The sequence below is a fragment of the Cricetulus griseus genome, chromosome 7, assembly GCF_003668045.3.
Source record: "Cricetulus griseus strain 17A/GY chromosome 7, alternate assembly CriGri-PICRH-1.0, whole genome shotgun sequence".
Lineage (NCBI taxonomy): Eukaryota > Metazoa > Chordata > Mammalia > Rodentia > Cricetidae > Cricetulus > Cricetulus griseus.
This window is the reverse complement of record NC_048600.1, coordinates 120,921,380-120,938,202: the sequence shown is the minus strand read 5'-3', so window position 1 is coordinate 120,938,202 and position 16,823 is coordinate 120,921,380. Positions and strand designations below refer to the sequence as shown.

Genomic DNA, 16,823 nt, shown 5'->3' with positions numbered 1-16,823 from the left:
TGGAAGTGGAGGAGTCACCCACGGGGAGGGGGAGGGGACTCCTGTACCACCTCCAGGTCTCACATCCAGGGAGTCTGTCACTTGAACAGCAGCAAACTGAGCAGAGAGCTGGTTTCTATACCTAGACTCTGAGGCACAGTGGAGTGGGCCTGACCCATTAGTCAGCAAATGGGGGTGGGTTTGGGGCCCGTTGTGATCTGAAACAGAGGAATCCAGGCCTGTGAGGGATAATCTGCTCTAGAAAGATTAACTGCAGGCAGACAAGGAGCTCTTTAATCGCAAGCTTTAGAAACCATCAAGGGGGCTTTTTCTGCTTTTACTTCTACTAAGAAGCAAATGCATTTTTACACCTGCCCTTATCCCCTCATTGTACATCACAGAGCTTTAAGATGCTCACATTGTAAAATAAAACTTGAAAGCCCAGAGCCAGAAAAGTAGAGGTAGCAGGACAGCCACCTTATGTCACCAAGTCCCTGGATGGCACCCTGTCTGATACTTTCCATTCTGCTTATGCTACAGAAAGTTAAAAAAATATAGGAAATGTGAAAAATAACACAAAAATCAACCTGTGATCCTCTCTCTCCTCTCCCCCCCATCCCTGCCTCCCCTGCCAGCCCCTAGAGGCAGCCCCACTAAGAACTTGGTCTTCAGCTTGTCTTCACTCTGCAGCTACTGTGCTTATTTTAACCCTCCGGGTGTATTTACCCAGGCACGGACTTGTGGCTCTGTGGACTTCGAAGGCTCCCCAGTGCTATGCAAATTTTAAAACATTGTTCTGCATTTAATCTGTGTTCCAGATATTAACCTATTAATGATTTTGAAGTGATGGTAATGACTGTTTTTGTTATGAATTATTTAAAAGGGCAAACTCAGGCATGAATCATGGCGCGTGGCCCATTTATTCCACCCGGCACTTCAGCAAATGAATAAAGTAGCTAGAGAACTCGGCAACCCTAGGCTTTGTCTTCTGGGAGTGGTTGCCTTCTCAGACACCAATACAGAAATCTACTTCATCCATGTGTCGAAGAATCGAAACTTTCCCCCACTCTGCCACACTCCTGACACAAGAGAGTCACACAAGTATTCGCTCCTTGAATTGTCATACCAGAAATGATTGTGTGGGGGAATAAATGAGCTGCTCACTTTCCACAGACAAGGAAAATAAGTCTTTCTCATTGGAGTGATGATGGAGAGACAGGCAGAGCCAGCTGTGGAAAGTACATGCTCAGGGTGACCTACCTCCCTCTCTCTCTCTCTCTCTCTCTCTCTCTCTCTCTCTCTCTCTCTGTGTGTGTGTGTGTGTGTGTGTGTGTGTGTGTGTGTGTGTGTGTGTGTGTGTTTTAGTCATATCTTTCTGATGACCAAACTTAAGCCATAGAAGGTATCAGAAAGCCCCAAACCCAGATGTCTGAAGTATACTTTCTTCTGTAGATTCTACGCAGCAGAGATCTCCATTGGACTGTTCTTTCTCCACAAAAGAGGAATCATTTACAGGTGTGTCTCGGAGCTCTTCCTGTAGCAGGGCGGTAGAGGGGTTTGGGGAACCTCTGTGGGCAGGGGACTGATTCTGTTATGGGGACTTGGGATGTGGAGTCAACGGCTCCTCAGGAATGCAAACTTGCTGAGACTCATCTGCCCCTGCAGCCTCGGGGCAAACCAGAGCCACTCTGTGATTTCTGGGCTCAGAGATGTTGCATGTCTCCTTCCTGCTCATCACGTCCTCTGCTCTGCTGACAGCACCTTCCTCTGCCTTTTATTTGGATGGAGGACAGAGAGCAGCAGGAGCTGCATTGCCATTCTAGCCAGTCAGCAGGAGAACATGGGAAGCTAGGGAGAGAGGGAAGCAGGGATGCTGAATTAAATGCTTTGGGGTTGTAGCGAAAATGTGGTACCAAAAAAAGAAAGTGTCTTGAATAATTAAGAAAACATTGGCTCAGGCAGAATAGGGGAGATACGGAAGACAGAGCTACATGGCAGTAGCTCTAAAGCTGTCATTTGTGGTACCTAAATATGCGTGTGTCCCCACTTCTGTGTAGGATATTAACAAATCAAGTGCCTGCAATCTCCCCAAACCTGACCATTTGGAATCCCTGGATTTGTAGCCGCAGACATGATTGGGAATCAGGAATTCAACCACTTATCAGTCACTTGACATTTAAATACCTCCAGTGTCCCAGGCTCTGGAGGAAGAAAGACACAGTAATTCCTTGGTGGACGGTCTCCAGGGACTTTCCAGGCAAGTGCCACTGAGATGGCAGCTAGGCAAAGATCCTTCATTTTCACCAGCTGCAAGTGAATCAAGTCATGTCATGGGAAGGCCCCTGACAGTCACCTGCTTCCTTGCAGGGATCTGAAGCTGGACAATGTCATGCTGGATTCAGAAGGACATATCAAAATCGCTGATTTTGGAATGTGCAAGGAACACATGATGGATGGAGTCACCACCAGGACCTTCTGTGGGACTCCCGACTACATTGCCCCAGAGGTAAGGGTCCCCAGGTATTTTCAATCTACTAACACACGCCCTCCAAAGAATTCAAGGTCATGTGTGGGTCACGACCACAGAGTAAACTAAAGTAGACAAATGCTACTTAAATAGGGAAAAGAAACAGACCTGCCCATCTCATGTAGCAAAGCTGTGTCCTATTTCATGGAACTTCTGGTTTTGTTCTGTGTGCCTGTGAGATGGTTGCATGATAAAATGTTTACCTTGTATGCCTGTGGTCATAGTAATTTCAGAGACATTGGAATTGGGGAAATTTGCTTGCCTATACAATCTGCCTGGAAATGTCGAGTAAGAAGTTAGTCACCATCTTGGTTCTTGACATCCTTGGAGTGATGAGGACTCTGACTACATGGTGTTCATATTCTAATCTAGGAAGATGCAGTTGATGGGGTTTAAAAAAAAAGCATGGTTGGTTCCATGGTTTGTGAACGTAGTAGGGGCCAGAGCCCTGGCTTGTAGAAGCTTCTGCTATGCCTGAGCTCATAGTGTTTTCTTCCACCTTCTATGCAACAACAGCGTCTTCTGACTGCTGTGACTTTTCCAACTCCAACCCTCTTCTTCCCGAAACAGCTCCTGTGATTATCATACCCTCCGATAGTCTATATTGGTCTCCACATCTCTAGACCTCAAGCTGCATCTGGAAAGTCTTTACTGTGGAAGATTACATCCACAGGTTCTGAAGATTCGAACCTGGTCATCTTTGGGGAAGACCTTCAGTTGCACATAGTCGTTCTGAGGACACTTTCAACTAGCAAACACACTTAAGCACACCCCAGGCATCCCAGTGCCATACTTCAGGGACTCTTTGTACACAGAGAATGATGTGCACATCCTGTGGGTACCCTGGTTTCTGAAGTCTCCATTCTTCAGTTCTCTGATGAGCAGCAACCACTGCATGTGGCCTAGCGTGCACTAGGCACTCGGAAAGAGAAGTTATCATTAGGCCTTCCTTCACATCAAGTGGCTAAGGCCAAAGAAATATGTCTAACGCTAAATTGCTAAGAAATTCTGGAGACTGAGTTTCTGTCCCATTCTGTCCTGCCACCGTTCAGTCCCAAATAAACACACAGGGCCTTATATTAATTATAAATTGTTTGGCCTGTTGCTCAGGCTTATTACTAACAAACTCTTACAACTTAAATTAACCCATAATTTTTAATCTATGTTTAGCCATGTGGCTTGGCACCTTTTCTCAGCAAGGCATTCTCATCTTTCTTCCTCTGCATGTGGCTGGCAACTCTATCTCTGCCTTCTTCTTCCCAGAATTCTCCCAGTCTGGTAGCCCCACCTATACTTCCTGCCCAACTACTGGCCAGTCAGCATTTTATTAAACCAATACAAGTGACAAATCTTTACAGTGATCAAAAACATTATCCCACATCAAAATGCTAGAATTAGGCACCAACCCCATGTTCAAAATGTCCCCATGATGTCTACAGCACTCACACTGAGCAAGTAGCTCATGTGCACAGACTGCATTCTTATCCCTTTCCTTGGGACAGGGTCCTGCTGCATAATCCAGTGTCAGCTTCACAAATCTAAAACCCCCCAGTACTGCAGTTCTCAACCTTCCTAATGCTGCAACCCTGTAATACAGTTCCTCATCTTGTGGGGACCTCTAACCATAACATTATTTCGTGGTTACTTCAGAACTGTAATTTTGATAGTGTTATGAACTGGAATGTGAATATCTGATACACAGAATATCTGATAAGTGGCTCCTGCTGGGGGTCGTGACCCACAGGTGGAGAACCACTGCCCTAGGAAGAGCTTCTCAGTCAGGGATTGTCTACCCCTGGCTGTGCTGTGGGCACGCCCATGGAAGTTTATCTTGGTTACATTGTTTGACATGGAAAGACCCAATCCATGGTAGGTGTCCTGTTCTCTAGGTTTGGGTCCTGAGCTATATGAGAGTGGAGAAGACAAGCCAAGCACTAGACATGCATGCATCCATTCTCTGCTGTTCACCATGGACATGGCTCTGTTTCAAGCTCCTGCTGCCTCCACTTCCCAACAGTATCAGACTGGAACCTGGAACTCTGCTAAAATAAGTCCTTTCTCCCCGAAGCTGCTTTTTTGTGTAGAACACCCAGGCTACCTACTGCTTACCCTCTCCTGGCCCCGTGATGTGTTTACAGGCAGGGCCACCATGCCCAGCATTGGTTTCCTTATCCCCTCCCCTGCCCTATGCTGTGAGTTCAGGCATGGGCCATCAGGCCCAGCTCTGGCTCACACTAGAAACTCACTGTGCTAAGCGTGATACTTCTAGGGTCTCCGCCCTTTAGTGCTGACAGCTCAGGAGAGGAGACATCCTTGGAGCCACAAGCTATGTCCAGCTTTCTCTCACTGACCGGTTGACTCTCACTGAAAACATAGCCAATGAAGCCCAGGAAAAATCAGTTGTCTCACGGGGTCTCCTCCGAGCCTCTACACATCTGACATACATAGCTCCAAGAATATTTAGTGTTTTGGGAAAAACCAATTGAGTTCAAGGTTTCAGAATTTGCTCAAAGGTTAAACTAATCCTACCGTCTGTGTAAATCCTCCTGTCAGGAAGAAGGGAAATAATTATCTTAGATGGCATTTTCCCTAATAGGCAAAGCAAAGATTGAAATATTTATGGCTATTTGTTCAAAAACTTTGAAATTGATTCATGCTATTGCATCTCCCTAATGGGTAAAGATGGGTCAAGGTGAAAAACTTCACTCACAGTTATGACTTGAGAGTAAAGATGAAAAGCCACAGAAGGGACACTATCAGAAAATAATTCTAGAGGCTGCGTGAAGGCTCTCCTTGCTCCAACATACCAAGAATTGTCTGCAAGAGTCCTTGAGAAGCCTAGTCACAAGTCACACAGCTCTCTGCCGACACTTAAGTGCCAGCCTGAGAGGCGTGATTCAGAGTCAGGGGCACCCTCTGAGATGACCGGGCTCTTGTGTCATGGAACAAAGCATTAGACCAGGGACACATGGATATTGGTAGACCTAGCGACCATTTACTGAGAAAGAGAGGAGCTGAAGAGAAGGAAGTAATTCAGAGAGCTGGGAAAAGCCCAAAGCTCAGGGGCCACCCATCTCATGAGTCTTTACTCTCCATCTTCGCAAGTCATCCACACAGCATCCACCCTCTTTGATGCTTGCAGACCCTGGACCCATTTCCCATACAGCTATTGTTTCATTATATGAAGCCACACGAGGAGGGCTCTCCCATCTTCCTCTCCCATTAGCTTCTTTCCTGTCAGTCTTGATGCCTTGTTTGGGAGAAAGGCAATTTAAAATGCCTGCCTCACCAGTGTTGTCTTCTTGCCTCCTTCCATGAAGGAGTGACTGGCCAGCATCCTCTTGTGTCCCCTTGCTGCAGTGGGAGGGAAACCCATTTATAGTGTGTCACACATAGGAGATCCTCAAGCCTTGCTCGTACAGGGGGTATGCGAGGAGGGCGGAGCACCTCTTCATGATGTGTTGGCTCTGTCCCAAGTCCCCTGAGCACATCTTTATCAATGTATTGAGGTCCCGTGACTTACCCAAGATCATACACCTGGTTACAGGCAAAGTTAGATTGGGATGTGAACCCTAAAACTCCTGACTCCAGAGCCCATATATATTTTTTTTCATGTGTTGCATTGTCTCTAGGGTCATGGGAGAAAAGCAATTTAAAATGAGCATTCAGGGACTGGGGAGATGGCTGGGTGGGTAAAGTGCCTCTTGTTCAAACATACAGACCTGAGTTCAGATCCCCAGCACCTACGTGAAAGCCAACCACAATAGCACACTTCCATAACATTAGTGATGAAGGGACAAAAACAGGGATCCTAGGGGCTTTCAGGCCAGCTAATCTAACTCTATATCTGAGCTCTAGGTTTAGTGAGAGAGTCTGACTCAATAATATAGAGATTGAGGACCAATATTGACCTCTGACTACACACACACACACACACACACACACACACACACACAGAGAGAGAGAGAGAGAGAGAGAGAGAGAGAGAGAGAGATGGAGGAGTGAATAATAAACACATGTGTACCATAATATTTTTATTGATTATTTGGAAATTTCACATAATGCACCCCAATCACATTCACTTCCCAGCCCTCCCAGGTCCACCCTGCCACCCTTGTGACTTCCCCCAAGGAAAGGCTGTGGGGAGGTATAGACAATTAAAAGAAAAACATTAAAAATCTCAGTGAGAAAACAGCTCTCGCAGTCTACGCAGCCAAGCAGTCAGGCAGTAAATTGGCACTTGACTAACAGAGAGAGGCGAAATGAGAGTAAAGCCGAGCAGCAGCCCCAGCAAGCCTCCTCCAGCTGTCATGAACCGTGGGCCCCATGCCTTGGCTTAAGAAAAAAGAGTGCTTGATTAAAGAAAGAAAATGATAAAGCCAGTGAGGCTCTCTTTCTATCAGAGGCCAGTTTCTCTCTCTCTTTGAGGTCACGGTCCAGAGACTCTGGCTCTGAACGGAAATGAATCTGTGTTCTCCCTCAAAGCAACACTTAAAAGAGCCCAAATCAGGCCCTCCTTTAGTGTCCTCCTTAAACTGTGTGATTCTCCTCCGGACGTCTATGAACTGTACAGGGTACACGATCTTGTGTGTTTTATTGCCAGCCTATCCACTCTGCCACATTCTCTGTAGCCTTGGTACTGTCTATGCTCTTGTACCCTAGAAGACAGTGAGCCTCTTCGTCCCCATTGTCCCCTCCCAGTGGCCTTTAGAAAGAACCAGGTCCCAGTGGATTTTCTGCATTGGTGACTACCTGCTACATCCTAAACCAGGGCAAGCACACCATTTGCTGTTGGATCTGCTCTTCAATTCTATTTAGTGCATAAAGGAATGATGCAGAGATTTGGTTCATGTTTCTCAAGGCCCCAGTAAGGTAGGCCTGGATGCTGCAGCCAGAGCTGGGCTGCTTTCCCCTGCAGCGCCTATTGTCCTGAGAAGAAGAGAGTTGCAGCTTCTGCCTGACACCCTGAGCTCACACCACACCCCCACATAAGCCCGTGAGCTGTTCCCAAAGGCACAGCTCATTTCCAGTGCCCAGAGGACACTCTGTTGTTCCCTCCGGGTACTCAGGGGCCTACATTAATTGGCTCTTCATTTAGAGATTTATTTAAATCCTGTGAAAATGGGCCAGGGATTTCCGAGCTGTATTTCACCTCTTCCTCTGTGAAATTGCCTAAGTAACAGTGGGGAGGAAGTGGTTGTCTCAAGAGCCATAGCCAATATTTTATTCATTTCCTGGTGTGGCTCACACCTGGTGCCTCATGTAATTCCTACACCCACCCACTAGTGCTCCGAGGCTAGTTGTGCTCTCCCAGGAAAGGGAGACTTGGAGAGGGGCAGTGGTCTACCCAAGGCTCACTGATAGCAAGAGGGCCAATGAGCAGCCCCCTCTCCATGCACATTATTCTCTGGTTTTCCTAACTACATCTCCAAAGAACTGCCAGACATGAGCCCCACAGCTCTGGGAAGTCTTCGTTCCAACTAAAAAGCTCTTCTGGACACAAAACTCATCCCTAAACTCTCTTTGGAGCCTTTACTTTGTAAGTGGTTACTGTTCTGAAGTGCAGTTAACATTTTGAGTGGTTCCCTGAGCTTCAAAGGGAGTTCCTGTGCTGGTCCTGCAGGGGAATGCTGGCCTATGAATCCCAAAAGGCAGATGCTGTTCAGGTCATGGAGGAGCCTACCCCCAGGCCCCATAGAGCAGCCAGAGATCATGGCCATGCAGTAGATTGCAGGCTTATTGGTCTCTGCCCTGTGTAACCCTGTGCGATCCTAACAGCCACCACTGAAGACAGACTTCTGCTCAGCTTCAGGCTTTTGTATTCCTTCCCATTTGCTAGGCCTTTTGCTATAACCCTGCTCTTTTAAGATTAGTGTGACATCTGTAAAAAGTGGGGCAGGGGGTGTCACCACAATGTCTTCCTCAAAGTGCAGTGTTCAGGACCGAGTGTGACTTACATGAGTTTGTCCTGAATCAGAAGAAGCAGCCCCTAAACTCACATCAGTTGCTTGTCTGTTCCTTCTATTCTGTCTAGTGTAACCAACTCAAAACTTAATGTGAGCATGCGCACAGAAACCAGAGGAAGCCATCAGGAGCCTTGCTCTGTCACTCTTGGATTTATGCCCTCAGCAAGATCCCTCAGGACCCTGGAGCTAGGCTAGTGACCAGCAATTCCTAGCAATCCTCCTGCCCATGCCTCCCACAACACTAGAGTTGTGGGCACACACAAGGCCATACTCAGGTTTTTGTGCAGGGGCTGAGGGTAAAACTAGGATCCTCATGCTGTCATAGCAAATGTCCCTCCCTTTGGATGGGAAGACGATTCCCGTCAAATTGACATAGATGCTTCCTGTTCTCTTCATCATAGACAGAAGCATCATTTTTGTCTTAATAGAAAATATATTTTCTGTGTTTCCCAGTCTTCTAAGTCTGCTCATATCCATTATTCTCACATAATGCATTTCTTCCTCTGGAGATTACAAATATTACAGATACTTCTCATACAACGTTCTAACATCTGTGGTCATAGATATTACATTTCTGAGTATTCATTTCTCATCTGTCTCCCCAGTTAGAGCCATTATCCCCGATGTCTAGCAGACTGCCCACCCTAAAGACAAGACCTACCAGCCATAAATGGTGACAGAGAAAGAGGAAGAGGGAGGTATCATTGTGACAGGAACTCATCCCAATTGCTTGAAGGCAAATTGTGTGTGTGTGTGTGTGTGTGTGTGTGTGTGTGTGTTATCTGTGTGTGTGTACGTATTATATATGTTCGTATGTGTATCTATATCTTTTGTAGTCACTTTCATGCTGTAAGTAGTGTCTGAGACATAGCTAGACTTTGTTGGGGGACTGAATTGAAAGGGTTAATGTTAATTTCAATGTCCAAATGGCAATCATCATTTCAGAGTGTTTAGTCAGTGTGTGTTTTGAGGAACTGCTTTCCTCTCTCCTCCCTTGAGCCAGGTTGACTTTATTGCCCTGAATACTTTTGTTCTTGATTCTGATGCCAGGCACTGTGGGTGATGTGTGTTGCAGTCACAGGACAGGAGCGCACTTGAGTGTGCACAATGCCATCTCATCCCTACCACATACTTACCAGGCAGAGGCTGGGGTTCCAGGATCATCGCTGGGGCAAGCCAGCCATTGTGAACAACTGGCCCAAGGATACTTAGCCCCCAAGTGGCAGAGCTGGTCCCCAGCAGTTGCACCCAGAGCCACCTCACCCCAGTATATTTTCTATTGTGTGTTGGGCTCAGATGGATCATCAGAATATTCACACCCTGCAGAATTACAGGGCCCATAGGCAGAGTGCTAGAAGCATGGAGGGCAGGGTGGTTACCCAGCTCTTTGGCTCCTATTGGGTCTTTGACCAAGCTTTAGAATGAACCACCTCTACCAAGCTGGCTTTCCCAAGAGATGTCTAGGAAACCACCCTCAGCCAAAGACAATCAGTATATTAAAATGGTCAAAGGTGAAGCCATTGAAGTCATCTGATGACCGAGGATCATGTCCAACCTTGCCACTTCCTAGCTGTATAACCATGAGCAAGCTATACAGCCTCTATCTGCCTCAGTTCCTCTTCTTTGAAATAGGCCTCAGTTCTAGATGAATTAACAGATAAAGACCCTAGCCTGTAGTGGTGATGTTGGTATTAGTTCTTGTTACTTCCAGTATTGTCCCACAGTGTCCCCAAGCTCTCCCATATCTGACCTGTCAGAAGTCAGACATCATCTAAAGGGTCAACTGCTCTGGGATGCCTTTAAGCCAGTAGCCTTGGCAGATGGGAGAAGGCTGGGTGGCCTTCAACTGATAGTCTTCCGGTAGCCTTCACTGGGCCCATCCGTCTAATGGGAAATGAGAAGCCACCCCCTGATCCTTTCATGCCCTGGTCCTGTGCCCGTTCTGGAAGAAAGCCTATTCATACCTCACTTTTCCAAGACAGGCAGCCATTTGTAACATCCTGACAGTCCCCCCAAGCAATTGGCTCATATACGTATAATCACAGTGATCACAGTGACAAATAGCTGTAAAAGGAGTGACAGTGGCCCCGGTCGGGGTCTATCTTCAAAGCCAAAGTTCAACCTCCCATGTGCTACAGGGAAACCCGCCAAGTCTAGCCCTTCTTGCCAAGCTGGCCTCCTTTTGTGAGCTGCCCCATTATGGGAAGCCAAATTGCCATGGCAGCCCCTGGCCCCGGGCCTCAGCATATCAGGCAGCCCAGGCTTGGCTGGAAGCCTCCCTTGGCCCACAAATACCAGAGGCACCTGCATCTGTCCCCATTGGTGACAGACCCAAGAGACCCTCATAGCTGTTCTGTGCTTTCTGAACCTAGTCTTCAGCTCAGAACTGCCCCCCCACAGGCCAATGCGAGCCAGAGAACCTGAGTGAACTGTAGAGACTGGCACACTCTGAGGACCCAGCACCATCAGCACCCAATGGGAATGAAGCACCAATCGCAGCTGCACTTAGCAGTCATGTTTTTAATGATCACAAAAGAAACAGATGGAATTGATTTTTGTTATATCTTATTTAACCCAGTATGCCCAAAGTTTAAAAAAATGCTAAGGAGTTATTTTCCTTTTTTAAATGAAATTATCAAAATCTTATAACCATTTCACACCTAGAGATATCTCAGTTGAGACTGGCCGTATCTTGTATGTTTAGAAAACACATGGCTGATAGCCACTGGACAGCATGTCTCTAGACAGCACCACAGATCTGTGGGTCTGATCACCTGTCTTCAAGAAGGGCTCCCTAGTTACCACTTCCCTTCCACCCTGGGGTTTTTGTTCTTTAGAGATCTTTATCCATAGCCGCAGATCCCTGAGGGAAAGTGTGCTTTACTGTGGAAAGGAAGTTTTGGTGCTGAGGTTGCACACTGTACCCTGGAACTGAAGTCATCTGGTGCGCAAGCCGAGGGTGGCACTGACGACTTCTCTGAGAGGGGAGTGCTTGGGATCCCTTCCAAATGCTACCTTTGCATTACAACGGGCAGCACAGCCGGCTGTGCTCCCTGTGACTGGAATCTTGGTCTGGTGGCTGTCCAGGCAGCTCAGCAGGGCCAGCAATGCAGTGGGTGGAGGAAAAGCCATCAGCATTTGACATTCTGCTTTTGTATACCTTGGAGAAGGAAGGGGGTGTTGTCAGCAGGGGGTCATGGGAGTTTATTGCTTCAGATAGAGAAGAGTGAGCTGGGGCCGAGTGGTGGGGAGAAGGGGATAACAACTCTATAGGTGGCTGTGACCTTTAGGAGTTGTAGCTCAGTCGGAACAGAAACTGGATTCCCACACCCTCACAGCTCTCTAGAATCAGACATGACTGAGCACCATGCAAACACAGGAGTCTGGCTGATAGAACTGCTCAGGTATTCGTGGCATACCTGATGACTCATGCTAATATCCCAGCACTGGGGAGGCCGTGAGTTGGAGGCCAGCCTGAAATGAAATAAAGTCTAAATTCCTCATTTATCCAGCTACCTCCTGGCTTCAACATCAGCTCCGTGGGACAGTGAGTAACACAGATTATAGGAACTGACTTTGTATGCTGGAGGGAGAAATTTATGCAACTATTTTCCAAACATCATTATACCACTATACTTTAAACCATTGGGAATTATTTCAGGCCCCTTAACCTTTAACACCCTTTGATAATATCTTATCAAGTCCAGTATAGATATATTTGAAAGCCACAAAATTCTCTTTTAAAAATATGAACCAGCATTCAGAAACCACTTAATCACCAAGTGGATTTGACAAGTCTGTTAGCTTTCTGAGCCTCAGTTTTCTCATCTATAAAATGGGAATAGCCATGCCTCTCCATCGTGTGGCATGAGACAAAGCATGTAAGGTGTCTTCACTCTCTGAAGAGGGCTCTCATTGCTCTCAATTTGGTCCAGACAAGTTTTGAAGAAAATGTGAGGTGCAGCAATTTGTTAGCAGTGGGATAACTGAGTCTATTCACTAATGTCTCAGTCGCTTGCCACTGTGGGCGTCTGCTCACTGCTAGCAAGCAGAGGTCAGGCAACCCTGTTCCACCCAGACCACGAGTATCCAGAATCACACTGTAGCGGCAGACAGATGAGCCTGGAACTGCCACAGCCAGGAGGTAAAATGTCACTTCCTCTCTCCATCCATTACCCATTCTACTTACAAGTTTACACCCTGAGCCATCAAAGGGTATACAAAAACAAACAAACAAACAAAAAACCATAAGGCATTGATGAATTGTGATGAGTACTTATAAAAATTAAAACAGAGGTTGCATTTCCTTAAGATATAAAGAACTTTCATTAATCAATAAAAAATGACCCTGTCATCTGGGTGAGGATAGGGATCTTGTCCTTTCTACAGTGTATCCCTAGCACTTCCCATAGTCCCCAAATAATGAATGGATGGGCCAGCCGGTCAGGATAATCAGGCAGCTAACTAAAAAGAGAAACACAGGTGTCTAATTCCCATGTGAATAAAATGAAAATAGAAAGACTATTGAAATATCACTTTCAGTCATCAAATTGGCACTTTGGAAAACAATGGCAGTAAGTGCTGTTGGTGAGAATTCAAGGACACGGACTCACTCTTCTGCTGCCGATCGGGCAGGATGCATTGTGCTGCCCCGCAAGCAATCTGGCAGTGTGTCCAAAGCTTTAATTCCGAAGCAAAAAGAACTACTTTCACCCAAAAATTCTACTCATAGGAATTTGTCCTGAAGAAATAATCAAAGGTTTTTGCAGAGATGTCCCTGGCCCACTATCTTTTAAAATGTTGTATTGTGGATGTTTTTGCCTGCACATATGTCTATGTAGCACGCACATGCCTAGTGCCCACAGAGAATAGAAAAGTAGGTGAGATATCCTGGCACTGGAATTGCAAACATTTGTGAGGCACCCTATGGGTGCTGGGACTCAAGCCTGAGTCTTCTGCAAAAGCAACAAGTGCTCTTAACCTAGCCATTTCTCCAGGTCCCTGTGTTCTATTGTTGAATAAAGTAACTAACTATATATAGGCTAGCAGGCTGGTATGATCCTATCTGTAAATTTTCTTATTAGTTAATTCTTATTGAGAATAACAGCCATCCGGGATAAATCAGTAGGTATTAACTTACTGAACATCAATGTGCTACCCCTAAACTAACCATTGTAGCCATTAAAAAGTTACTTTCTTAAGGTTTGTTAAGGTTGGTATTACTTTTTTAATTTATTTGTTTATTTATTTATTTATTATTTAAAGTGTGTGTGTGCCCCTGAGTGTATGTATGTGTACCATGTACATGCAGGTGCCTGCAGAGGCCAGCAGAGGGCATCAGATCCCTTGGAACTGGAATTTCAGACCCTTCTAACCACCCAATGTGGGTTCTGGGAGCCAAACTTAGGTCTTCTGCAAGAGCATTAAGTGCTCATAATCCCTAAGCCTTCTCTCCAGCTCCCTCTTGTGTTTTTTAACCATTAAATCCAACTCACTGTTTTTCATCACCAGAGTAAGTAGATCTATCTTCATACAGTCAGTGACATCTCCAAGTGAATCCAGAAGAGGAATTCTGAAACAAGATTTGGGTGGTGTATCCTGGAATGGCAGTTCTCAGTGTACCCCCTTTGAAGGGTCCTTTTCTTGTCTGTCTGTGTCAAAATCGAGGCAGGATTTGCCAGCACCTTATCTGGAAGAACTGTGTTAACATGCCTGCCTGCTTGACTTGACCTCTCCCGACAGGAGCTCTTTGAGTTACTGGGATACATAACTGATGTGCTTGTTTTCACACAGATAATTGCTTACCAGCCATATGGAAAATCCGTGGACTGGTGGGCATACGGTGTGCTGCTGTATGAGATGCTGGCTGGGCAGGTAATGTTTCACTACATGTTTGCATTTCTTTGTGGCTATTGCATGTAATGTGACTTCCTTTGACATAGGCAGTGATGACAGGAGGACAGTGCAGTGGGGCTACTGTTGCTTCAAATCCCTGACCCAGGGAGAGGGGGAGGAAAAATCCAAAGAGCAGATGATAATCTCCGTATCATAAAAACTCCAGATGGAACATAGCAGCCTAGAGCGTGGACACAGTAGCCACCATGCTGGGGTGTGGACATGGTAGCCACCATGCTGGAGTGTAACAGCCACCATGTTTTGCACCCTGCAAGTTGATGATAGCAGTGGCCACTGTGAGTTTTTCAGGATCTCAGAACTGGGATAGGGCTGTAGTTCCCCACAAGCTGGTCAACAGAAATCATCCCAGCCGTTGATTATGACTTATTATTAAAGAAAGAAAGCAGTGGAAGCCCCTTCCTATCCCCTCCTTTCTCACTGTTGGCAATGAAGTATCCTTTTCACCCAAGCCTATCAAGGCTAAACTTCCTGTTACGAAAAGGCAAGTAAGATTTCACTTTAGATGTGACCTTTATCTGAGAACCAAGTGCATTGCCTAGCATGGCACTTCCTCATGCAATGGCTTCAACTTCTGAGACACAGCAACACATCCTGACTGCTTTAATAGACAACCCCCAGATCTCAGGGGCTGCCTCCTACTCTTCGTATGGTCCTCTGTACCCACAAGAGGTGGCAGATGAGAAAGGTGAGTCTTATCCACGGTCATTCAAGAATCCGAGGAAAGCTTTCTCCTGTCCTTTCTCTCTGCTATGGTTGATGGTCTCAGAGTCCTCCACTGACACACCTCATTTCAGCCAGTGATGAAGAAAGAGCTGGGGGACAGTCACGGAGAATGTTCTAGAACCAGGCCTAAGTGGCAGCAGTCACCCCTGCCTATGTGGCACAGGCCACTCGACTGTTCCCAACTGTAGAGTGGGCTGGGAGGCTGAGCTGTCTGGTACCTAGGCTGGAAGCAGTGGGTTTAGTGAAGCCTTGAGGGCTCCCCAACTTTATTCTTGTCTTAGTCACTGTTCTATCACTGTGATAAGACATCATGACCAAGGCAACTTATAAAAGAAAAAGTTCAGTTTGGGACTCACAGTTCCAGAGGATTAGAGTCCATGACCATCATGATGGGAATATGGCAACAGGCAGGCAGGCATGGTGCTGGAGCAGTAGTTGAGAGCTCACACACATCATTACCTACTACGTAAAAGGCAGAGAGAGCTAACTAGGAATGGCAAAGCCCACCCCCAGTGTCACACCTGCTCCTACAAGGCCAGAGCTCCCAATCCTCCCCAAATAGTTCTACCAACTGGGAACCAAATTGTCAAACATAGGAGCCTATGGGGGCTTTCTCATTCGGATCACCACAACAATTCTATTGGTGGCTTTTTTCTTTTTAATTACTAGAACTCTGAGCTAGTGCTGGGGACCTTGACCTTAGAGCCAAGAACCTTAATAATGAAGAATGCACAGAAGTACCCATGCTGAGCGCAGACATATATATTTCTGGGGAGAAAATGCCCACCATTCTGAGTGGTCCATTCTTCCATTGCCATAATTTATCTGCACACTGAATGCTTCCTATGTCCAGTGAGGATAACTCTCACCTTCATGCAGCTCACAGCTTAGAGAAGGAAAGAGGTAATCCACAAATTAGATAAGGAAAGTATATGTTAGTGATACACTAAGAGGAAAGAAACCAAAGAGAACAAAACTTGGCTGTGCATTACCAGCCGCCTGGGAGCATTGCTGATCATGTAGGCAAAGTGGCCCCATTCCACCTACGAGGGGTGCTCAAATTAGGGGGGGGAGACTTGAATAAACAAACAAGCCATTCTTTCTTTCCTTTTTTTTTTTTTTTTTTGGTTTTTCGAGACAGGGTTTCTCTGTGGCTTTGGAGGCTGTCCTGGAACTAGCTCTTGAAGACCAGGCTGGTCTCAAACTCACAGAGATCCACCTGCTCCTGAGTGTTGAGATCTGAAGCCCAGAAAACAAACCCCACCTTCATTACAAGTAATCACTCTGCATATGCCAGCCAGGGCACTCCATTTGCCAAGAGCATCCATGCCTTGATTCCTGGATGGCTGACAGAAGACTAGGGTTCAGAACAGCCTGCAGCGAAGTCCTGGCTTTATCCTCTTCTTCCTTCCATCCTTCTCCCCTCTTTTCCTCCCTCCCACTGACCTGCCTGCCTTCCTCCCCAGGACTTCCTGGGCTGCATGCATTCTCTAGTAAGAAGCCCAGGAAGGAAATCTCCGTTGGGCCTGTGTTAACAAAAGACTTGGCAAAAGCAGCTTAAGGAAGGTACTATTTGTTTCAGCTCACAATGCCAGGGTACCAGGCCCAGAGTGGTCATAGCAGCAGATGCTGGAGACAGTTGGTCACATCACATCCAATCAGGAAGCAGAGAGAGGTGAAGGCCATGCTTAGCTGGCTTTCCCATTTCTGTT

The 16,823-nt window shown here is 46.4% G+C and overlaps 1 protein-coding gene across 1 annotated transcript in view; it reads left to right on the top strand.

Annotated features, from left to right (window-relative positions):
- Prkca (protein kinase C alpha) overlaps window positions 1-16,823 on the top strand; it is a 384,973-nt gene that overhangs the window by 343,214 nt on the left and 24,936 nt on the right. The window contains exons 12-14 of the mRNA XM_027425841.1: window positions 1,432-1,494; window positions 2,347-2,485; window positions 14,266-14,346. Of these exons, the coding sequence (XP_027281642.1) occupies window positions 1,432-1,494; window positions 2,347-2,485; window positions 14,266-14,346 (283 nt within the window). The remainder of the gene's footprint in view (window positions 1-1,431; window positions 1,495-2,346; window positions 2,486-14,265; window positions 14,347-16,823) is intronic.